This window comes from Chaetodon auriga, chromosome 9 (assembly GCF_051107435.1).
Source record: "Chaetodon auriga isolate fChaAug3 chromosome 9, fChaAug3.hap1, whole genome shotgun sequence".
In the NCBI taxonomy this organism is placed as follows: domain Eukaryota; kingdom Metazoa; phylum Chordata; class Actinopteri; order Chaetodontiformes; family Chaetodontidae; genus Chaetodon; species Chaetodon auriga.
This window is the reverse complement of record NC_135082.1, coordinates 21011457-21034113: the sequence shown is the minus strand read 5'-3', so window position 1 is coordinate 21034113 and position 22657 is coordinate 21011457. Positions and strand designations below refer to the sequence as shown.

The window sequence follows — 22657 nt, the reverse complement described above, 5'->3', positions numbered from 1 at the left end:
GGCAGGCTGAGCGCTCTCACAAAAAGACTGAGCAGCAGCTTATTTTTCTACCCATCGGTGGTAAAGATGTCATCGTAAAAAAATGTCTCCATTGGTAGGAGGATCAATATTGCTGTAGAAATTCTCCATTACAAGTAAAAGCATTCACAACTACTGCTTAACTACTTAAGTAAAATCAAAATGTAAAAGCACAACTTATGCAGCAGAATACCTCTGACGCTGTGATGTTCTTGTATTTTTTTTTTTTTATTATTATTGATGCATTTACATGTAAGAGGATCATTTTCAATGTAGAATCTTCAAAGTATAAAATGAAAACACTCAAATGAAGTAGAAGTACCTTGAAAACTGTGCAGGTGCAGTCGTGGTACTTGCTTTCCACGACTGGCTTAATGAAGACATTAAGTCTTATTGAATGTGCGATATTTAGTTTATTGAGGTTTCAACATTAAGTTAATCCTGATTGATTCTTCATTTTTTGGAGTACTAATAAAATGTGCAGCATGATTAAGGTTTATCACAAAGTGAAGGACTACTGCACATTTAACAGAGCCTCATCAGTTTGCAGCAGCAGCCTTTTGCCTTTGGTCACTGTGACAGGAACATAATGAAAGTGTCCAGTGTGGTGACAAACTCTTCATTTTCTTGCTCCAGGTTATTTTTTCCTTCCTTTCTTTTTTTTCATTATCAAGTGGACCTGAAAGCATCCCGGCTGCTCGTGTCTCTCTCCTCTGGCCACACCTCTGCACGTACTGATGAAGCGGATAAATCGAGTATCTACGGCCGCATCAACTGTCATCTCTGCCAAGATCAATCCGAACAGTTATGCAATAGCTTTCACCTTATCGATTATTTGGGATGTGTAGTCATGCGGGTCAACTTTGCCACTGTTAACGCAAACGAGAGGACTACACTTCCCGAAAGGCAAAGCGGCTGGCCGCTTCACTAGTTACACATTGAATGTAGTTCGCTCTTCTTGAATCCGTTCATGATTCACTTCATTAATAAATAAATAGTTCGGTGTCATGGCGGAATCTGCAGCGTGTCCTGCTTTCCAGCTCGGAAGACCCCGCTACGACCAGGTAAGTCCCCTCAGTCCTCCGTTCCGCGTGCATTAATGAGATTTTGTTTTGAAGGCTTTGGGGGAAAAACAGCCCCATCCTCCGCCCTGCTGCCGCTCTGGATGCTGACACTTTGGAGCCAAAGTTGCCTTTGATCAACGATCCGAGTCTTTGTTAGAAAACCGCAACAACTTTGAGCCGATAATGAACTTCTGCGCGTGATTGGATCAGTTTTGACTTCACTGCAGTTTGAGCAGTGGGGATAATTGTCAGTGGGCACTGTCACATCGCTGTTTATCATCTCCTCCGGCAGATTTCACACCTCCGTCTCGGTGCAGCTCCGTGAAAGATCATATCAGACTGAGGATGGAGGTCTGCAGCAGCACACTGGTGTCTTGCGCGTTAGTTGAAAGGCAGCCGTCGTTTTATTTGAGTTTCTCACAATCAATGTGCAGCTGTGTTTCTTTTTGCAGCTTTATTTTATTCTTTAAAATCACGGCTGGTGGAGATTACTGATAAAATATGTCCACATTTGCGCGTGATTTTGCACATTAGTCTCGCCCTAATCACACTTTTAACACCCGCAAGCTTTTTTTTTTTTTTTTTTTTTTTTTCTCCCCAGTACGCTTTCTGCAGACTGTCTGTTTCCCCACCTGTGATCGAGATTAATGGCCTGTCCAGCCTTATCTGAAGCCCATTACTCAATTTTCCTTCCTCAGAAAATGAATTTGCATTGGTCAGCCCTGAGAGATAACGTGACCTTCATGTTAACCGGGATGGCACATTAAGCGAGGAAGCCATGTGTTAGTTACAGTTAACTTTCTGTGTCTTTTTTTGTCAGAGCCATTTATTACACAGCAGTCCGGAGGAAATTATTTACCTGGTGGTGCAGCAAAGAGTAAAGTCCATATGCAGATAATGTTACAAAGGTCAACTGAAATCAGCATTTATTATCAAAATGCACAATTGAGAACAGGGAAAAACAACGGAAAAGCACAAAAAAGCCAACAAAGAAGGCAGCTTCTGTTAAATTGAACACTTAAACTGAGCGTGTCTCCTGGGTAGGCCCGGGGTCCAAGGGGTCAAGACGCCTCTGGGCCAGAACAACTACAAAGAGACGCAAACCTGCTGCAATATATCAACACAGAGATACCAAATGGTCACAAAGGGATGTAAAACAACTATAAGAGACACAAAATAACCACAAAGAGACTTGAAATAACTAGAGGTTGACTGATAGTGGATTTTTAAAGGGCAATATAGTAACAATAGTTTGGAGCAGGGAAAAACTCAAAATGATAAATACCTAAATAAATATATAAATCAATGAGCCACTATCAGAGCCAAGTTCCACTGGTGCAGATGACTTGTAAAATGTGCTATCTCGCCCTCTGAAGACAATTGCAAAACAATCTCAAAGTGACTACACAGAGATGCAGAATGGTCACAAAGACACACTGCAAAGACAAAGCGACTCAAAACAACTGCAAAACTACTACACAGAGACACAAAACAACCACAAACAGACTGACAATGGCCACAAATAAGGATGCATAACAACCGCAGAGATGCAAAACAACCAGCAAGAGACAAAACTACCACAAAGTGACCACACAGAGATGCAAAATGGTCACAAAGAGACCCAAAACAACTGCAAAACGACTGCAAAAAGATGCAAAATGTTAGATTCCACAGTTATGGACTCAAAACAGCCACAAATAAGGATGCAAAACAACCACAGAAAGATGCAAAACAACTGTAAAACTACCACACAGAGAGGCAAAACGGCCATAAAGAGATGCAAAATTACCACAAAGAGACATAAAATGTCATTGGTTGTGCCTCTCTCAGTCTTGGGCTCTTGCTCTTGTGCAGGAGGGCTCGGAGGCCTTTTTAAATGTGTGTGTCCAGGGACCCGTTGTTCCATAACCCGCTCATGAACACACCAATTAACACAGGATATTGCAGGGTTCACAAAAAGCCTAAATAACAGCTTATTTACACCCTTTGTCTTGTGAACGGTTCTCAGCGTTGTAAGGAATGTAATCAATCCTTGGATTCCGGCTGCTGTTGATGATGCACTGCATATATATGTTCTTTTCTCGTGCAAAATCTTTTCTATCTGACCCCCAGAAACTCTTTTATTTCTCCATCTGCAACCTGAAGTTGGTGCGGGCTCGATAAAGGTGCTGTAATACTTTCAGTTCCTTACATCAAAGCAGTTGAAATTAGGCCAGCCCTTGAATCAGCATGAATCTCGCTCAGTTTGTCTGTGCTTTCTGCTGCGCTCCAGCTCTGCTAGCCTTGTTGTGTACTCTCCGGGGAGCTGAGACTCATGCATAATTAAAGCAGGCTCCTCACACGGATCCTCTCTCTACCCCACTCTTACAAAACAGCACTGCAGCACATATGGCCTGTCAGAGGAGGAGACGTGTGATGGAGGGAGGATAGTGGCAGAAAACCCACAGATACAGAACAGGAAGATTTTATTTACGTGCCGTCTTTAGGAGAGACCCAATGTTGCTTCCCGTCTTTTCAATTAAGACCTGGTGCTGAACAGATAATTAAAATACAGAGAGGTTTGTTCCACTGTCTTTCCACTGCGTGTTCTGCCCTTCATAACTGATAAATGTCTCAGAGGGAATCTGATTGAAGCTGCCATGTTTTCACCCATCTGGTTTGCCAAAGAGTCTCTTGGCATAAACTGCTTTGGGGCCTTTTCAGACTGTTGGCACACATACTCAGCAATTGGCATGCTGATGGAGACAGCGAGGGGGAAGAAAAACAGGGCGCTCCACCGGCAGCTCCAAGCCTCGGTCGGACGAATGTGTTCTGATGTCAGGATAGTTTGTGCATTTTCTGAAAAGTTCGTCTCAAAAGGCTCGTTTTACTTTTACATCTCAGCTGTAATTTGTCAGGATTACAGCGAACACTTTGTCATCCGTTTTCACACCTTTGTTTATTGGCTGCATTTTGTCTTGAGATTTCACCACTGAGCATGTGACAGTTCAGTTTTCTTTACAGCAGGATTAAGAAATACTTCTGTATTTGTGTTTCATTAACATAGCAAGGATTTGTGCATGGACAAATCTGACTCACACAGCCTTTTAGTGATCATTCAGAGCTTTCGACTGCAAGATTCGTTGCCCTGCATGGACATATTCAGCAATAGTTTGATATTTTATGAAATATACTTATTCATGATTAGCTTGCTTAGCTAAGCTAACCATCTCCTGGCTGTAGCTTCATATCTGCGATATAGAAATGAAAGTGGTGTCGATATTCTCTACAAATTCTTGGCAAGTCAGAAAATATTTCTCAAGACACTGAACTGTTCCTTTAACAAATCAAAGTAAGCACAGGGCCAAAGCTACCGCTGAGGACACAGGTCTTTAGTTTGGAGGAATTTGGGTATTTTAACATCCTGAGGAGGTGCTAACATGTTTTCTTAAGGCAGATTCAGAGTCAGTATCTTTGAATAGGGCTTGTTTTGGGGAAAAAAAGTTCAAAAGTTTGAATAAAATGAAGAGATTTACCATTAGTATTTGCTGCGTATTGTAACTTAATAAAACAGTTTGTGTTGGGGTCAGTTCTGGCCACGGCCCTTTTTACACGAGACACAATGAACTGACATTATTAATGCATAAATGCACTTTGCAAATGAGCAGCTGCAACAGACAAAGCATTGTTTTCAGAACTTTACAACTAGTCCACATGAAGTCGAGTGAGCACCGACAGAGGACTTGTGAAATTATCCATTCACAGAGGGAGGAAGCTCTGCTGTGATTATGTGTCTGCTTTCACCAAGAATTAACTTTGTCTTACCGTCTTTTCTAGGGTTCATTCCTGGGTCGTCTGAGACACTTCATAGACATCATTGACCCCAGCACCCTGTTTGTGTCCGAGGTAAACTGCTTATTGCTGATAGATGTTTGCACTCTGTGGTTTCAGTGCAGAGTGTTCGTGCTCCTGTATTAACACGAGCAGCTGTCAAACCTCAGTGCAGTGGGTTCATAACACAGAGTATAATTAACAGTCATGTAATGAATGATCAGATTTTATTATGCTCAGGTTTAGACTCAAACAATTAGTACATTCATGAGTCTGTCCACAGAGATCAATCATTAAAGTTGCTTTTTGTCAGAGTTTGCTGGTTGCAGCCTCTCAGATGTTTCAAACCATGAATGCATTGAGTGAAATTAAGCCCCATTTTTCTCTTTTCTGTTGTTTGTAGAAACAGTTGAAAGAATGCATTAAACTACTTGATGACTATAAACATGGCACGCTTCCACCTGGAGTCTCTGATCTGCAGGTGAGTCTGTTGTGACATTGATGTGATGCAGTACAGGTATTATGATGACATGTGAATGCAGCCTAATTTAAACCTAATGATTAATTATAGTTCTTCTCTTTACTTCCATGGCTTACCTGTGCAGCTGTGGGAAGCGCAGAAGATCAAGCAGGTAAGTGCTTCACCAGTCATAAGTCAGCCCAGGTGAACTGCACCTCCATGCATTCAAGTCCTCTGGCCTCCTGGCAGCATGAGGATGATGTCATGCTCTCTGCACGCAGGCCATCATTCATCCTGACACAGGAGAGAAGATCTTCATGCCATTTCGAATGTCAGGTACGAGCGCAGATGAAGATCTTTGCTAACGTTGTTGGACTTTCTCCATCGTTTGTCAGCGTTTTTTACACTGAAAATCACTTCTCCGCTTGTGCAGGTTATGTGCCATTTGGAACACCGATTGTAAGTCCCATATGAAAGTCATACACGTGAATCACGCATTTCGTAGGACTTGACTTGGCTGTGCAGATATCCATTTACACGGTCATGTTTGGGGATAGATGAAATGAGACTTTGGACTTATTTTGCCCAAAAATAAGCTCTTATTCCCTGGTCTCATCTAGGTCATTGGCCTTCTTCTCCCAAATCAGACTGTGGTGTCTACCATTATATGGCAGGTACTGTAAATAACCAACATACTGTAAATCCACTGCATTTACTGTACATTTTGAACATCTGGTAAACGCACTTTTACTGTGTTCATGCAGTGCTTTCTCGCCTGTTGTACACAGGAATAAGGACACGTTAAATAAAGTGCTGCTATCTATCTATCTATCTATCTATCTATCTATCTATCTATCTATCTATCTATCTATCTATCCTTCCTTTCCCTTTCTTCCTTTGTTACTTCCTTCCTTTCCTTCCCTCCATTCTCCTTCCTTTCTTTCCTTGGTTCATCCCTTCCCTCATGTCTTTCCTACAGTGGCTGAACCAGAGTCACAACGCCTGTGTGAACTATGCCAACCGCAACGCCACAAAGGTACCAATGCACAGTGGATATTCACGTCTTTATTCTCCTCAAAAACCCCTATCTTTTCATTTTGGTTGCTGTAGATTTTGGCTCGATGCCGCTTCGTGTTGTTTTATCCTCATTTCATCCTCATTTCTCTCTGCCAGCCTTTCAGCCTTCTGATGTAAAATTGAAAATGTCACTGTGGAGAGTTTATAGCAAAGCTGTGACATAATATTTCTTTCATCCCTCGTCAGCCGACGCCAACATCCAAGTTCCTTCAAGGCTATGTAGGAGCTGTGACCAGTGCTGTTTCTATCGCGGTAAGTGTTTTTTTTTAGCTTTACCTGCACATGAGGTGTAAATTTAGTGAGCTGCTTTGCATTTGCACTGCAGAAACAGCTGTAATGATGTTTTAGGCTGTATTTTATATACAGTATAAGTCAATGTTTATGCCAATGTTTTAGCCACAGTGAAGGATCCTCGCAGTATTTAAAGCCTGTTGCAAAGCTGATGCATCTTTCCTGATGTTATGCGTATTTGAAACCGCCCTGTTTTTTGGATCCAATAGGTGGGACTGAATGTGCTGATTCAGAAGGCCAACAAGCTGAGCCCTGCCACCAGAATGATAATACAGAGATTTGTCCCCTTCCCAGCTGTAGGTGGGTTGTCAAAGGACCCTGTGTGCTAGTTATAAAGGGTGGTGGTGGTGGTGGTGGTGGGGGGGGGGTAATTATGTGGCCCTCTGGTGGTTGGAGCCACAACATCTATGTCACACTTAATTTTTCAGATGCCATATGTTACGAATCAGCTTGTTAATTGTGTCATTTCTGTATAAAAATGTCGGTTTTGATGAAGTTTTTACACTGTTTTATTGCACATTTGGTTGTCTTTATTCTCAATTCATGTACTTTTAAAGAGCTTCCTTCAGATCTGTGATTGCATTTCTTGTCTTCAGCCTCTGCTCTTGTCCTGTGGAAATGTGTTAGATTGTAAAAGCTGCCTCTCTCTCTGTCTCCATCCTCAGCGAGTGCGAACATCTGTAATGTGGGCCTGATGAGACACAGTGAGCTATCTGAAGGTATTGATGTGCTGGACAACAATGGGAATGTGGTGGGATCCTCCAAAATTGCTGCAAGACACGTGAGTGCCATTTTTTTTTTTTTTTTTGCGTACTCTGCATATTTGTTACTTGACTGGCTGTTTTTTTTTTCAGCATTTTGCAAATGTGATTGTGCCGAAAATGCATCATTTCCTGCTCGGCTCCCATCACTCAGCGCCCATCTGATCTCATGAAAGGGAAAATTAAATCCAACTCACAGCAGTATTTGAAATGAAGCGTGTGCACAATGTTCTCATCTTTTTCCCCAGGCGATCACGGAGACCGCCTTCACACGTGTGGTCCTGCCGATGCCAATCTTTGTGCTGCCCCCCATCATTATGTCCTACCTAGAGAGGTTTGTACAAATATGTGATTGGCATGTGTTTTTTTTTTTCTTTTTTTTTTTATAACTAGGGCTGCTACTGATGCAGTTATATTATTTTCTGAATTAACTGATTACTCTTTTCTGTAAAATGTCAAAAATATGAAAAAATGTCCATCACAAGCTCCCAGAGCCCGAGCTCATGTCTTTGAATTAAGTAATTTGTTCAAGCAACAGTCTAAGTCCCAAATATTTCAATCTATTTTAAATAAAGACTAAAATCACATTTGAGAAGCTGGAACCAGCAATTTTTTCCATTTTTGCTCAAAACACTACTTAAAAAACTTTCTTTGCCCAAAACACTACTTAAAAAACAAAAATATTTAATCAACCTGTTTCAAGCAAACTGAAGCTTAAACATCAAGTTTGACGATCCAAAATCTTTGTAATTGAGTTGTTATCCCATGAAAGTATGATAAAAATAACAGCAGCTAAACTGGTCCCGCTAAAAGACGATTAGCCTAGCTTACCGTAGCTATTAACTGCTATCTCAGCCCCAGACATCCAAAAGGTTTCAGTGTTTTTTGTAATTTCTACATTGTTTGTTTTATGTATGTTTAGATTGTCCGAAAGCAGAATATTACTGTCATATTATTTTGTAATAAAAGGTTTCAAATTTACAACATTACATTCTTTTAATTAATGTGTTTCAAGGTTTTGGCTAACGTGCCTCAAAATCCATTTTTCCTCTCCTTAGTCATCACTCTCTGTCCTCGTAGGACAGTAATGTCTATTTGACTACAGTCTAAAACAATTATTCCCAATATTTGTGTGTGTAATGAGCCAGAGCTAACACATGTTGTGCTCCAACCTGCTCAGCATGTGTTCACGCAGCGGTAGGTCACAGAGAAAATGTCAAAAACACAGAAATGGATGAAATGTAATAAAATGGCCTGATGCGTTTTCACAGGCTGAACAAAAATCTAACTTGATTTCCTATTGTGAAATTTAATAAAAGAGTGTATCTGCAGTGTGACTCACTAAACCCAGAACGGGAACTTTGACACAGACAGAGAAATCTCCCACCCACCAATTGTGGAAAATAGCTCCCCTCAAATCTGCACATGATGTTTTTCCTCCAGCTCCAAAAATAACTCGCACTAGTCATCCGGGATCGATCCTCACCGAAGGCTCACGTTTTCCTTTTTATCACTGTCTTGACATGTGTAGGCTGCGATTCCTGCAGAGCAACCGCAGGTTATTGCTGCCCATCCACAGCTTTGTGTGCCTGGTTACCTTCGGCCTCTCGCTGCCTGTGGCCATCAGCCTGTTCCCCCAGATGTCTCAGGTACAGTAAAGCGTCGGTTCAGCTGCTTCTGCCGCTGATTCAACGCCAGATGGCTGAGGCAGCAGCTGGGAAGACATTCAGATTACTTATACACCACTTGAAATGCACAAACCCGGCCCACAAGCCCGTATTCACCTCTTACTCCAGATGCCCCTTCCCACGTCTAATTAAAAAGTCAAAGTGATCTTCAAGGCTCAGAGACAGACTCAGAGAGATGAAGAGCTAAAATTTTACCTTCCGTCTTTACGTCTTTTTTTGTTGTTGTTTTGTTTGGCAGATCGAGGTGTCTCGCCTCGAGCCGGAGATTGCCATGGCAACAGATTGCAAGGTGGTGACCTACAACAAGGGTTTATGATGGATGTTCGTGGTGTGGGAGAGGAGCGAGGCTGCTGTCTGGGAGAAGCTATGGTAGGGTTTTTCCAGCACAGCAGAGCCTGTAGATCGTCATTTACTAACCCAGGGTCTCCAAACCTGTTTCTTTTACACTTCTCAAGATCCCAGAAGTGATTGAATCAAGGTTTCTTCTGAGTTGTTGCTGTTTCCAAGAAATGGAAGAAGCTCTGTATATAGACATGAAGATATATTTACTGTGAAATCAGTTTTTTAGTATTAATAAAAATGACTCTAATATATACCACGCAGTGTATCCCACACTATATTGCCCAATCAAGTATTGTGACTTTTTGCTGCTTTTTGACCCAATGAAAAAGGGTTTGGACATCCAGTTTAAACCTGCAATAACTGACTTTTTGTCCACTTCAGGTCTGTAAACACATCACTGACTCATTATCACCTTTTGATGTAGGGAACTTGGGCAACATGGCGAAATATCTGCCTCTTTAGCTGTGCAGTGCTCCACTATGTTTGACAACCAGTCGCTTTGTCTGTCTGCTGTTTGGTTTTAGACCTGTTGATCTGTTGTATAGATATAGATAATACTGACTATAGATGCTTCAGTGTTGTCCATCAGGCTTTCCTGAGAGACGGTGCATGTACAGTATTGTTCAAACAACCTCTTTTGTCAACACAGGTGCTTCTTGAGATGGTTGAAATGAACAGGGCTGCACAGTGTACACGCAGTCCTGAGCAGCTGAAGGGAGGCTTTGTCGTTAGCAGGCTAAGATAATAGTAATGAACAGGAGCTCAGCCACAGGTTAGTTATCCATTAGTTAAACAGCTAAGTAACACTGGATTAGTTTTTATTTAAGATCAATATCTCCTAAACAAGTACGTCCATCTCAAAATTTTTATGCCATGATGCATAAAATTGAAATTACACCTGCTTTGTCACCAGTTGCATATATGCAGTATTTACCAGTTGTGATCAGTTCAGAAAAAGACATTCATTTGATGATTTTTATAGGCCTCAAAGAGGTAAACTATTTGAGTATTTCACAAAGAAAAATCTCACAACCCCTCAGACAACCCCGCGATCCCCAAATTTGTCAACGTTGTTTTAAATCAGCATTTCTGCAGCCCTCTCTGAGTTTGATTTGGAGACATTAATTTCTTTGCTTCAACACATAAAATACCCCCAAAAATGTAAATTAAATTTGGTCATTAAAGAGTTTTGACCCAGATATGGGCTGAATGAGGCTTGAAGCTGAACATAGAAACTCATCAGTGTCCTCTGCTGGACAAACGACATGAGCACATGAGTCCTGAACGTGTCCTTAAATTATCTTTGGCCTTTCTGTCATGCAGTTTCTCCTTACTGACTGGCTGTCAAAACATGCTGATATCGATAGGATTCAAGGTATAAGTATTAGTCTGCACTAACCTGCAGTGCTGATATTTCTGCACACTTGATGCTGATGAGGGAATAACACAGGACTGGATCCCTGTGGAGCAATGATGCCAATGTGAAGACGCTCTGTCAGTGGCTGTACTGTGCTGTGGAGACTGTACTGTAGATGTGTGTCAGCTCACACACTGTTTACACTGGTGGATCAGACACCAGGTATTTTACCCCAATAATGTGAAACAACATGCAGAATTCTACTGTCCTGGCATTTGTTTTTCTACAGCAGCCAAATATTGTGTACCAGCTTTCTTTCCTAACTTGCAGGAAGGACATTTTACTCCACAACTGACTGTTTCTTAAACCACTGTTGTATTCCTAATGAATTACTTATTTTGTACAATATAAAAGTACAACATATATATTATACTACTGATTCAATTATTTGTATAATAATTCTAGTACAAGGTTATTAAATGTTTGATAGTCAAACAATGTAAAATGTTGATCTATATTATCTAAAAATATACAATAAATACCTTTTCTCCATTTACTGTTGTGACGACTTCATTTGTAGACTTGTCATTATATGAAAGCTGTTTAGTGTTGCTCGAAGATAGTTTTCCTTTGCACTGGGACTTTCAACAAGGACCATCGTGGTTTTACTGTATTTTAGCTTTTATTTGCCTTTTAATTTGCCACTAATTTAACCTTTATTGATATGCAATCTGTTTCTCAATTAACTAGTCAATTAAATGGTTACTCAATTAACGGGAAATGAGGAACTGTGACTAATTTGATAAATGACAAATATTTTAAGAAGTTTTCTAACTGAGGATCCAGAAAATTCTTACTATTTTCTAACATTACATTGATCAAACAATTAATCGATTAATCAAGGAAATAATGAACAAATTAATGAATAATTGTTGCATTTCTTAGCTGCCAGTTTTGATGGGTTATATGTATGTGGATGTGATTATGTGGGAGTTACTCCTGTCTAGGTAGTTCTCGGCTTTATTGTCACATTTGTGAATATTTATTGGATATCTTGAATATACTGTATATGTGTAGTTCTAGAGCTAGTGACTGTAAATATACTATATTATTTTAATACATTATCAAAATTATTATTGTATTTTAATTTACTGCAGTTTTATTTAAGCTCACAAAACAGCTTTACTACGCTTATTTTCTGCTCTTGGTCACCTTCAATAACGGGGCAGTTGCAGAGACTCCTGCAGTTCACACGCCCGCCACCAGAGGCCGCTGCCGCCTCTCTCCGCAGCTAAAACACCGGTGTCAGAGTTGAAAGGGAAAAGGTCTTGAGAAACATGGCTGCTCCCCTGGATGACATGTTTTCCCTCTGCGTGGACCCCGGCAAAGTTGCCGCCAGCGTGGAAGTCCGCTTTATAGACAACATAAAGGTAAGGAGCTCCAGAGTTCGTCAGACTAAAGGCATTGAGACCGATGTTTGGCGGCAGCGGTGAAGCGGCTGCCGGTGCGGATCACAGCCAGGCAGAGCAGACTCTGCTGGGCTCACTAAGTCCTGCAGGAAGTGGACTGGTGTGAGACCTGTTAGTGTCCAAAACTACCAGAAAGTCGCTGGTTTGGAGGTTTAATGCTCGTTTAAATGAAATTAGCGTCTCTGTTTTACACCATCCAAGTTATTGTCGTGTGATATCATGGAGCCTGTGACTTCACTGTCACCAAAATATAGGAATTTAGCTTCGTTTTCGCTACGAGGTTCGTGTTAGAGGCCGAAAACTGAGGAGAGACGAGTACAATCATTAGCACTGAGATAAAACAGGAGGTGTCGCTTCATGAGGGGACAAAATCCGGAATCTGGGTTAAGTTTAGTCCATCAGGCGTCAATCCATCCATCCATCCATCCATCCATCCTGTGTCTGCTGATCCTTTGAAATCTGCACTTAAAAACATGCAATTCTGCGAAAATGCTGCGATAATGTGGAATAACAGGCAGATTATATTAACACAATGCTTTATAAGGAGAGGTTTTCTATGCTTAGGTCGTACTAATTTGGAATACGAAGATGAATCACCCAGCATCTCTTCACTCCTCTTTGACAGGGCAGAGATTAAAGGATGGATCATAATCAGTAATGATAATAAATTTTATTTGTTTAGCACCTCTCATGCACGAATTGCAGCACCAAGTGAGTGCTTTATATCAAGTGAACATAAAAACAGATTATTCATGAATGTAAAGTAAGATGGAGAATGGTTTTACCTCCTGTGTGTCTCCATGTTTCATTCACAGTGGACCTGCTGACTCATTCTGTTCACATTGTGTTTTCTGCTGGACGCTGCGCAGCAGTGACGGTGTGTTACTCGTGTTTCAGGGCAGGGGTCTCTTCGCCAAACGGAGCATCAAGAAGGGGGAGGCCATTTTCTTTGAGCGGCCTGTGGTGTGTGCCCAGTTCCTGTGGAATGCTCTGTATAAATATAAAGGTGGGCTGAGCGAAGAAGCTGCCGGTCAGATGTGCACACATGCAGAGAGCTAGTCCCTGGTCTATGTCCCTACAGTATTTACACTCCCACAGTACTTGCTGGACTTTAGAACAGCATCTTGCGTTAATTAACAAGGACTGAGACGGATGTTTTATTGATAACGTATGACAGTTTATCGCATTATGTAATATATATGCAAAAGCATGTGTGTCAGAAGGTGGATTTGACAAATACAGGATAAATCTGGGTTTTTAGTCTAGAATGAGACTTTAATATGTTAAACCAACCAGCTCTGCAGTCATGTTTGACCTCTGTTCCTCTGCTCATGCGTCCTTCTGCAGCCTGTGAGTTTTGCTTACGTGCTCTGGAGACCGCAGAGGAGAACGCAAGAAGACTCAGCGGCATCCCCGGGCTCAGCCTTCCTCACCCTGAGCTCTGCCGTGTCCGACCAGAGCTGCACCAAGCCTGCCCTCAGTGCCAGGTCAGAGCAGTAATGATACGCTTCCTCTGATGCTGGTTTATCAGGGAGGAGCTTCCACTGCATCAGTGTTGGACGATATGACAAGCTGATCAATTTTTTACAGTTCATTATTGGTACTAGTTACTAGATATTAACCAGTCTGTCTATTTTTTATTTAAGCAAAGTGGAAAAACAGAGACAGCTGTTTATCCTTAGCGTTTTCTTTGTATTTGCAGGACTGCATCTCTGTGTAGGCCACAACAGGCTCGGTTTTAACTGCAGCAGCCTGATTTGAGTTTAGTATAGCTGTTGTCCGATTTGGGTTCCTGAAGCTTCAACCCTGATTCCAAAAAAGTTGGGACGCTGTGTTAAACAGAAATAAAACAGAATGTGAACATCTGCTAATCCTTTTTGACATAAAGTTGAATCCATGGAGCTTCACCACTTTGTGAGCACATGATTGTATAAAGGATGTTACTGCATGAGCTCAGGAACCCTTTGTGAAGTGTTTTCAGTAAACACAGTTGGTTTGCAAATGATTTCATTCTGTTTTTATTTATGTTTTACATGGCGTCCCAACTTTTTTGGAACTGGGGTTGTAATAACAATTTTGTTTCTTTTTTTCTTTTACAACTTTTAGAACGTTACAAATGCAATGAAATACAAACAGATTAGCATAAAGAGCAATTTAAAAAAATGAAATTGAAAAGAACAAATGCAGTAGAAGCACTGAATTTGTATTAGAATGCAATTTTAAAATAATAATAATGATTAAAAATATATATTGATATAAAAAGAACCTCATTGGACCTTTAATATAACCTGTCCTGTATGGAGCTCTGTCAATCCACCTTTTAAATCAATAATTATATCCCACATTTTGTCTATAAAATAATAATAATAATGAAAATAATATCGGTTCATTTGTTTGCTTTTCTAAGGAAAATTACACTTCTAGTATTTCCTGTTGTGACCAAAGGAAAAGCTGTTTTTCTTGTCACTAATAGTAACACCAGTAGGTATAAAAACGAGTGCGAGTCTCTGACGACTGAATCCAAACATTCGTATTCAGAACGAGCGGAAATGTGATGGAGGTTTGTTTGTTTGTGCTTTGCTCCATTCAGCAGGACAGAAGTGAAACGGTCACCCCTGACTACAAATCCGATTACCTTCCTGACAGAATAATAAACCAGACAAATAATTTCCTGATTACAGAGAGCTCACACAACAGTTGTTGCTAGGCGATGAAGACCTGTGCTTTCCACTTAGTGGTTAAGGAAACTGGGCTGAATGAACACAGTCGACCAACAGTTCATTATATGTGTGGAGGACTTAGTGTTTTTCTACTGGTCACTTGAAATGATTTTCAGTGCTTTCTGGTGGATGTGAACCTCTGCAGGTGATGTACTGCAGCAGTGAGTGTCGACAAGCTGCAGCAGATCAGTATCATCGGGTTCTGTGTTTGGGCCCCTCCCAGGAAGACCCGGACCACCCCATCAACAAGCTGAAAGATGCGTGGAGGTGAGAGAGCCTTTCACTGTAAACCCTCTTCTTATTGTTTAGGATGGTCGTTCACCTCAGTGAAGACCTCTTGTCTCCTCTTCAGGAGTATGCATTATCCCCCAGAGACCTCCAGCATCATGCTTATGGCCAGAATGGTCGCCGTGGTCAAACAGGTGAGTCTGCTCACAGGCTGTGAGGTCATTTGAGGTTCAGTTCATTCTGAAGTATGCATGCAAAACAAACACGAACACCTTACCTTCGTGCTGCGTGTAGTAAGATTTTTATTGCCCACTGCCAACAGCTCCATCGTTTAAAAAAATCAAACCATAGCAATAAACAAAATAACAAAGCACAATGTGATGCACACGTTCACATAAAACTTTAAAGCAGCTTTAGTCAGTATTTTTATATAAACAGATGTAAACAGTGAATGACTTTGCACAATATGAAAGGAGCTGCTCGCAACAGCTCCTCACACCTGCATTCTTTCTGATGGCCAGCAGGGGGCTGCAAAAAGAGGTCTGATTGTATGTGAGCTTGTGAGAAAATGACCTGACTTCTCACTTGATTTATTAACTCTGGAGTTCGTGGTCTCAGTTCCAAGTCTTCTTCAAAACAGCATGATGTTCACTGTGTAAGTTATGGTCCCATGTAGAGTGAAATAGATGATAAAGCAGGGCAGTCCACAAACCGGTGGGTGACGTCACGGTGGGTTTACACTCGGTAGTAATAAACAAACAGAGAATTATCAGTGTTTCGGCTCATTGTTTTGGTTTTACTGCCCATAACTTCCCTCTTCAGGGTTGGTCTCTTCACTCTCATCAACCCTGTTTCCAGCAGCAGCTGTTTGATTGTTGACGACCTGCTCGGCACCAAACAGCAGACAGACACACAGTTAGCGTCTCACTGCTGAACGTGTAGCATTTAGCAGCTAAAGAGCCTTTTCCTCAGGAGTTATCACAGACCATAATAGAGCTAAAAGGAGTGTGAATACTGCACTTGCATTCATTAGTTGGCCGTACAGATCACTTCAACTGAATGCTAATGTTGCTTTGTGTCTGCAGGATATGTAAATAAGCAAGTGTTTGCTAACAAGTTCCCTATAACAGCTTCAGAATTGTATATTTTTGCAGATTTAATTAATAGTCAATTAAGAATAAAAGAAAACAGATTAGGGCTTCGTGTACCATGTTAAATCAACCTGAGGCAATTTTCAGGTTTATGGAAGTTAGATCTCTTATTTTACTAAGAGAAAAGTTCCAATTGAGGTGCTGTCGTGGTGCAGACGCCACCAGGAGTTTAGTTTTGATTGTTAGGCGTGCATACCAAAGATGGACGTCTGACGATTCTCAGTCAGGTCACGGTTAAAGGAAGGCTGAATTCAGAGAAACTGGACCTGGTTGTAGATACTTGAAAATGTTTTGCCTCTCATCCAACAGGCTTCTTCAGGTCTAATGAAATTCACTGTAGCAACTAATATTTTAGTATTAATATTGGTTATTTCTCATGTTGTCAAGGCCAAAGACAAAGCACACTGGCAGAAGCTGTTCAAACACTTCTGTAGCCGGGCAGCTAATGAGGAAGAGGAGATGGCTCATAAGCTCCTGGGAGAGCAGTTCAGAGTAAGTTATCATCGTGTTATTTCTGCTTGAAGGATGAACTTGTCGAAGTGCAAAATGTATAAAGTCTGGCGGCTCAAATACGATATCACGCTCTCACGCTAATCACAGTCGTTTGCAGCTCAATGAGCAAAGCATGACAGAGTTATTCCCCTGACAGAGCTTTAATTCCCGCTGTGGCCACACGTAACATGCAAAAACACATGCAGTGTATGTTTTCTGTTACGTAAAGCGTGCCTTTCCTTTGTCTAACCTTGTTTGTGCAGGGGCAGCTGGCCTTGTTACACAGCCTTTTCAAAGCAGCACTTTACGAGGATCATCTCAACCGGGTAAGAAAGAACAGCTCAGATGTAGCCACGACACGTTTCTTCATACGTACTTTTACCAAACACTTAACAGCTGTGCTGCTGCAGCTAACACTTACCTTCATCATCAATTAATCACAGTGTTCTTTTCTTGGTTAAATTAATCGTTCGACATTTGTGAACTATGCTTATTTGCTTTATTGCTGAGAGTTGGATGGAAAGATTGATGCCTCAAGTCTGTACTGTGAATATTAACTTAGCTTAGCATAGAGACTGGAAACAAGTGGCTTGTCTGGCTGCCTTCAAATGGAAAAAGTTCAAGCTGTCTGCGCCTCGAAAGCTCACTAATCAACATGTTATATCTCATTTCAGATTGTATAAAAAAACAGTGGGTAAAACATGTTCCTGGTTTGTGTTGGGCTCCTTCTCGGCCGAGAGCAGTGACTTCCTGGACTCTCCGCTTGTTGCCTGTCTAAATCACAGTGATAACAAGACTCCAGGAAGTCACTGCACCCGGCCAAGAAAAAGTCAAGTATATAACCCCACATACAACAGCGCTGAGGTGCTTGGTGGCAGGTTTTTATTTTATTTTTCTCCACCTGTTGGCGGCCTTTATGCTGAGCTAAGCTAACTGTTGTGCCGCGTCTGACTCTTGGCAAGAAAGCAAACAAGCTCCCAAAATGTCAAACTATCACATTAAATCCATTAATATTTTGGTCTTTGAAATGTCAGTGCACGTTGACTTACTCAGACGGTGTGTGCGGCCTGACCGGCGCTGATCGACTAACAGCTCCACTCAGCTGCACATTAAATCCTGGAGTTTGTTGCTCGGGGCACCTAATTAGTGATCACTTTTAGTTTAAACGTCGTGCTGCTGGTGTTGTAGAAATATTATGATGAAGATAGTCTCTGAAATGTGTCCGTTGGTGTGTGCATCCAGAATAATGTTTATATACCGACCAAACTGGAAGGTGAATGTACAGACAGTGAATTTCTACCACCTGCAGAGATGCTGTCGCTGACCCTGACCTCTGACCTCTGACCTTAGCATGAAAGAGGTTGAATGAAATGAATGATTGTCCGGCTTGGATCAGTAAAGAAAGATGTGGCTGTCTTGCAGTGGTTTGTCCCTGAGGGTTTCCGCTCTCTGTTTGCTCTTGTGGGAACCAATGGACAAGGCATCGGCACCAGGTAAGCACTCACCTCTCTCGTCCTTCGCCTCCATTTTTCTCGATCTTAGCTCGTCTGTCTCTCTCTGTGTTCTATTGAATTTCAGCTCCCTGAGCCAGTGGGTTCACGCCTGTGATGCACTTGAGCTTCCTGCCCAGCAGAGGGAGCAGTTGGACTCTTTTATCGACCAGCTGTACAAGGACATTGAGAAAGGTCACGGTTTTATCTCAGTCCTGCAGTGTCATTGGGAGTAAATTATTTTTGTCTCAGCTGAGCAGATCTGCAGTGGTCATATTGTATGAGGGAGTGTTTGTTATTGTATGTGCTGCCCCAACGGCATTGCTGTTATTATGTAAACTGTGGTCAGATCAACAAAGGTTAGAAATGTGTTGTCTTCTTCTCTCTGCAGAAACGGGAGACTTTCTAAACTGTGAGGGCTCTGGACTTTTCCTGCTTCAGAGCTCATGTAAGTGCAGATGATGTTCATGTTATGAGCGCTGTCGCTTCAGCTCAAAGACACCGTTGCTCTGGTGAAGAGGACGTCTGATGATGACCCCTTTTTTTTTTTGGCTTGTTGCCTCTTTGACCCCTGAAGGTAACCACAGCTGCATACCCAACGCAGAGGCGTCCTTCCCCGACAACAACTTCCTGCTTCAGCTCAGTGCCCTTACTGACATCAGCCCAGGAGAGGTCAGCTGACACGTCTGGGTTTGGAGCGATAAATTCCGGCCTGGGATAGACGGGACAGAACATCCCTCTCTTGCTTTGTGTGCTCCCATGTCAGACAGTATTAGAAGGCTGAGACTTTGAGGATTGGAGTGGGTTTGTCAAGCTGTCAGAAAGATTGAGAAGCCTTGCATCTGCGCGGCACAGTAATGTCACAGCAGCCGTGCTACTTTCACAGCAGAGCTCTCCTTTGAATGCTCCCTAATACAGGAGCGCTTTGTGTCGCATTTCACCCAGAGAAAGATGGAGGGACACAGCAACTTCCTGCAGGAGGGGAAAAACATGAATTATTTCTGCCATTTGGAAAGTAGCACGTTTATGGGACTGAAGTGATTGTCAAGACTTCTAGGCTCGATAAATTCAACTGTGTGTTTTCTTGAACTTTCAGGAGATCTGCATCAGTTATCTGGACTGCTGTCAGCGGGACCGAAGCCGTCATAGCAGACACAAAATTCTGAGGTAAACATCCCTTGAATTAATCACTCGAAGGGGGTTATGAATTCCACCTGGATCAATTATTGCCTTCCGGGCAATAAGGAGCAGAGGTGCTTACGTCCCTCATTGATCGACATGATGTCAATCCATCTTTGAATTACGCTCCAACACTTCAGGGGATCAGGTTTGGTTTGAGAAGGGTGAGGTTTTTAGTGCATCCTGTAACTGTCAGCCTTGAATAGGTGCAGGCTGGTGGTGTGAATCTTCCTGCGTCTTCTGCATCACACCTGCTGAAAGTACGACACCGTATACATTAATTAAAACCCCCGATTCCAAAGGTGGGGGGATTTTGTGTGAAACAGAATGTAATGATTTGGAAAAAACCTTTTCAACCCACATTCAGTACAAAGACAAGATATTTAATCCTCAAACTCAAACTGTATTGTGTTTTGCAAACATACACTCATTCTCAGTTTGATGCCTGCAGCACGTTCCAAAAACACTGGGACAGGGGCCTGTGTACCACTGTGTTACATCCCCTTTTAAAAACACTCAGGAAGTGTTTGGGAAGTGAGAACACTGATTGTTGAAGTTTTGAAAGTGAGAGTTTTCTCTCATTCTCGCCTGAGTCAGCTGCTCAACAGTCTGGAGTCTCCATTGTTGTACTTTCAGTGGGAGACAGGTCTGGACTGCAGGGACATCCCTGAAATTGCCTTTGAATCTTTTTAAGATAATATGGATTATAGATGGTGAAATCCCTAAATTCCCTGCAAATGTATGTCAAAAAGGATTAGAAAGTGATCTATGTCCCCAATTTGGGGTTGTAAACACTCGCTCGCTCTCGATAAACAGCGGCCGATTTTCTGAACAGCGGTGTGTAAAATGCTTCTGATTAATTCAGCTCTTGTAAGAGGTGCAAGAATGTGACTGGTGGAACATTTTCTTCCCAGGGAGAACTACCTGTTCGTCTGCTCGTGTCCAAAGTGCGTCTCCCAGATGGATGAGCTGGATGTGACATCAGAGGAGGAAGAGGAAGAAGAAGGCGAGGCAGAAGGTGAAACAGAGGGGGATGAGATGGAAGATGAGATGACAGATGTCTGATGAAAGACCAGCCCATATTGTTCTTAGCCGTTCCCATTCCTGCCGCCCCGCTAAGCAACCACTGAAGCCCAGAAGAATAAAGACCAGTCCAAACATGTGGGAAAACGTCTCCTTATCATCACATTTCACTCATTCTCTGTCCAGTTTTAGAGATCAGCAACAGAAAGCCTTGACATATGTGTGTGAAGTGTGTTAGCATGAGAACAGCGAAAGATTATTATTTTTTTTTTAATTGTTTTTGCTCCACTTCAGCACACAAAGACTTCAACTTTCAGGGTTTTTGATTGTGTTCACATCCATATTTGGTGAATAGATAAGGACAGGTGTGGCTTTTTACCCTCGGGGACTTTTTACAAAAGGGCTGAATCACGAGTGGACATTAACATCTTTAATTACATCAATTTCATCTTTTTTTGGCCACTAGGGGGCAGCACCACCCGTCGTAATCTTTGACATATTCGTAAGAACTTCACACCTCCTGAAAATGTTGCTTTTGCTGCCCCCCAGTGGTTCAGCCTCTCACCTTGCTGCAGTTACATACTGGTGTACTGCAGCACACCTTGACATCATGTTTTGGACGTGGTTACAGGTGCAACAGAGCACATTTCAGGCCAAGTAGTCAAAGGTGACAGGAGCTTCAAACACTGATGAGAGCCGTGAGAATGAATCAAAGCAGTGAAGCTGGGAGCTGAAAAACCAAAACACTGAGCTGAAAGATGCTAAAAAAAAACAAAACACTAAAGCTGAGTGGAACTAGAGAGGCTGGTGATTACTCTGTAAGTTCATTCCTACGAGCAAATCCATTCATCCATTGTTAACATACAAATACTGATTAGAGCAGCTTTAAATTTAAGATGACAGTCAGTGCTGTGTCATGTGATCCATGTGGAGTACACAGCCCAAACACACTGTCCCAATGCTTCCTGCACTGTCTGACCTTCAGGTCCACTAAACACAACTCTGAAGAGCAGTTAGCTTTTCTTGTACCTGACGAATCTTAACTAAGGTAAAGTTATTAAGCAAAAGTCAACAAAGCTGTAATCCTTTATCCTTTCAGTCCTGGTTGAACTGGTGACACCTGCAGTTACTGGAGGTAACAGTAAACATGGTTTAATACAACATGTCCCAGAATTCTGGGGCCAGCAAAACAAACATTGTTTTAATAAAGAAATCAGCCAATAATTGTTCTTTGACATGATTCTGTGAGCAACAGTGATCTGGATCACAGCAGTAAAGCCTCATGGAGAAGTTTGAGGTGTGCAGCCTGCAGCTCTTCATCTCAGCGGCTCCCTCTTCTTCCATTACTCCCTGCAATACTTCAAACTGATATGCTGTCAAAAAAATGCCAAAAATAAGTGTTGTCTTGTTTTGTAGACACTTTTGATAAATGATAGCAGTCGGTGGGTTTAAGCTTTTAATGTGAAGCCGCAGCAGTAGGAAATGTTCGCTTTGCATTAGCATTAACTTCATCCATTTTCTCTGGGAGCGTTGCCACAGACACCCAGTTTGTAATACTGCAAACATATAAATATTGCAGTACTCTGATCAGTGGATCACAGGCTCAATCAATTATGTTCCCTCATTCTGTGACAGTGACTTAACAGACGTTCATTTAAAAAGTTTCTTACTTGACTGTGCATATTGTATTTAAGAGGCATTTTATTTCTATTCCACTGTAATTAGGCTTGTCATCCAGCCAGTGAAATGCAGTTGGGTTTTCACACCGTGATCTACAGGGTTACGTTAAGCCTTTCTTAATGTATTATGGAGACCTTGAGTGGAAAATTGCTTTGTCAGTAACTGTTTGCCCTTTGTTGAGAACTGTATTTCAAACCGCGGTTCCACATGAGTGAAATTGCTGCTGCTGCTGCTGCTGCCGCCCGCACATGAATCAATATTACAACGATGACTGTAATCACAAATCCCAATATTTTCAGTTACTAGACAAAGATTGGAAATATTGAATGTGTTATCCCAATTTTCTCAGTTGGCATC

General features: G+C 41.8%; 2 protein-coding genes across 2 annotated transcripts; both read left to right on the top strand.

Annotated features, from left to right (window-relative positions):
• The first annotated feature begins 737 nt into the window (after positions 1 to 737).
• On the top strand, positions 738 to 11420 carry sfxn5b (sideroflexin 5b). Its single transcript, XM_076739254.1, has 14 exons — positions 738 to 1082; positions 4899 to 4967; positions 5296 to 5373; positions 5498 to 5524; positions 5634 to 5688; positions 5786 to 5811; positions 5973 to 6026; positions 6332 to 6388; positions 6616 to 6681; positions 6930 to 7020; positions 7386 to 7501; positions 7730 to 7815; positions 9013 to 9130; positions 9408 to 11420. Exons 1-14 carry the CDS (start codon positions 1026 to 1028, stop codon positions 9483 to 9485), a joined length of 978 nt encoding a protein of 325 aa, XP_076595369.1. The 5' UTR covers positions 738 to 1025; the 3' UTR covers positions 9486 to 11420.
• Positions 11421 to 12172: 752 nt separating this feature from the next.
• smyd5 (SMYD family member 5) lies at positions 12173 to 21428 on the top strand. Its single transcript, XM_076739649.1, has 13 exons — positions 12173 to 12298; positions 13235 to 13343; positions 13685 to 13824; positions 15203 to 15324; positions 15410 to 15479; positions 16824 to 16928; positions 17192 to 17254; positions 18351 to 18421; positions 18507 to 18613; positions 18810 to 18866; positions 18996 to 19090; positions 19515 to 19585; positions 20512 to 21428. The coding sequence occupies exons 1-13, from the start codon at positions 12206 to 12208 to the stop codon at positions 20660 to 20662; spliced, it is 1254 nt and encodes a 417-aa protein (XP_076595764.1). The 5' UTR covers positions 12173 to 12205; the 3' UTR covers positions 20663 to 21428.
• Positions 21429 to 22657: the final 1229 nt, after the last annotated feature.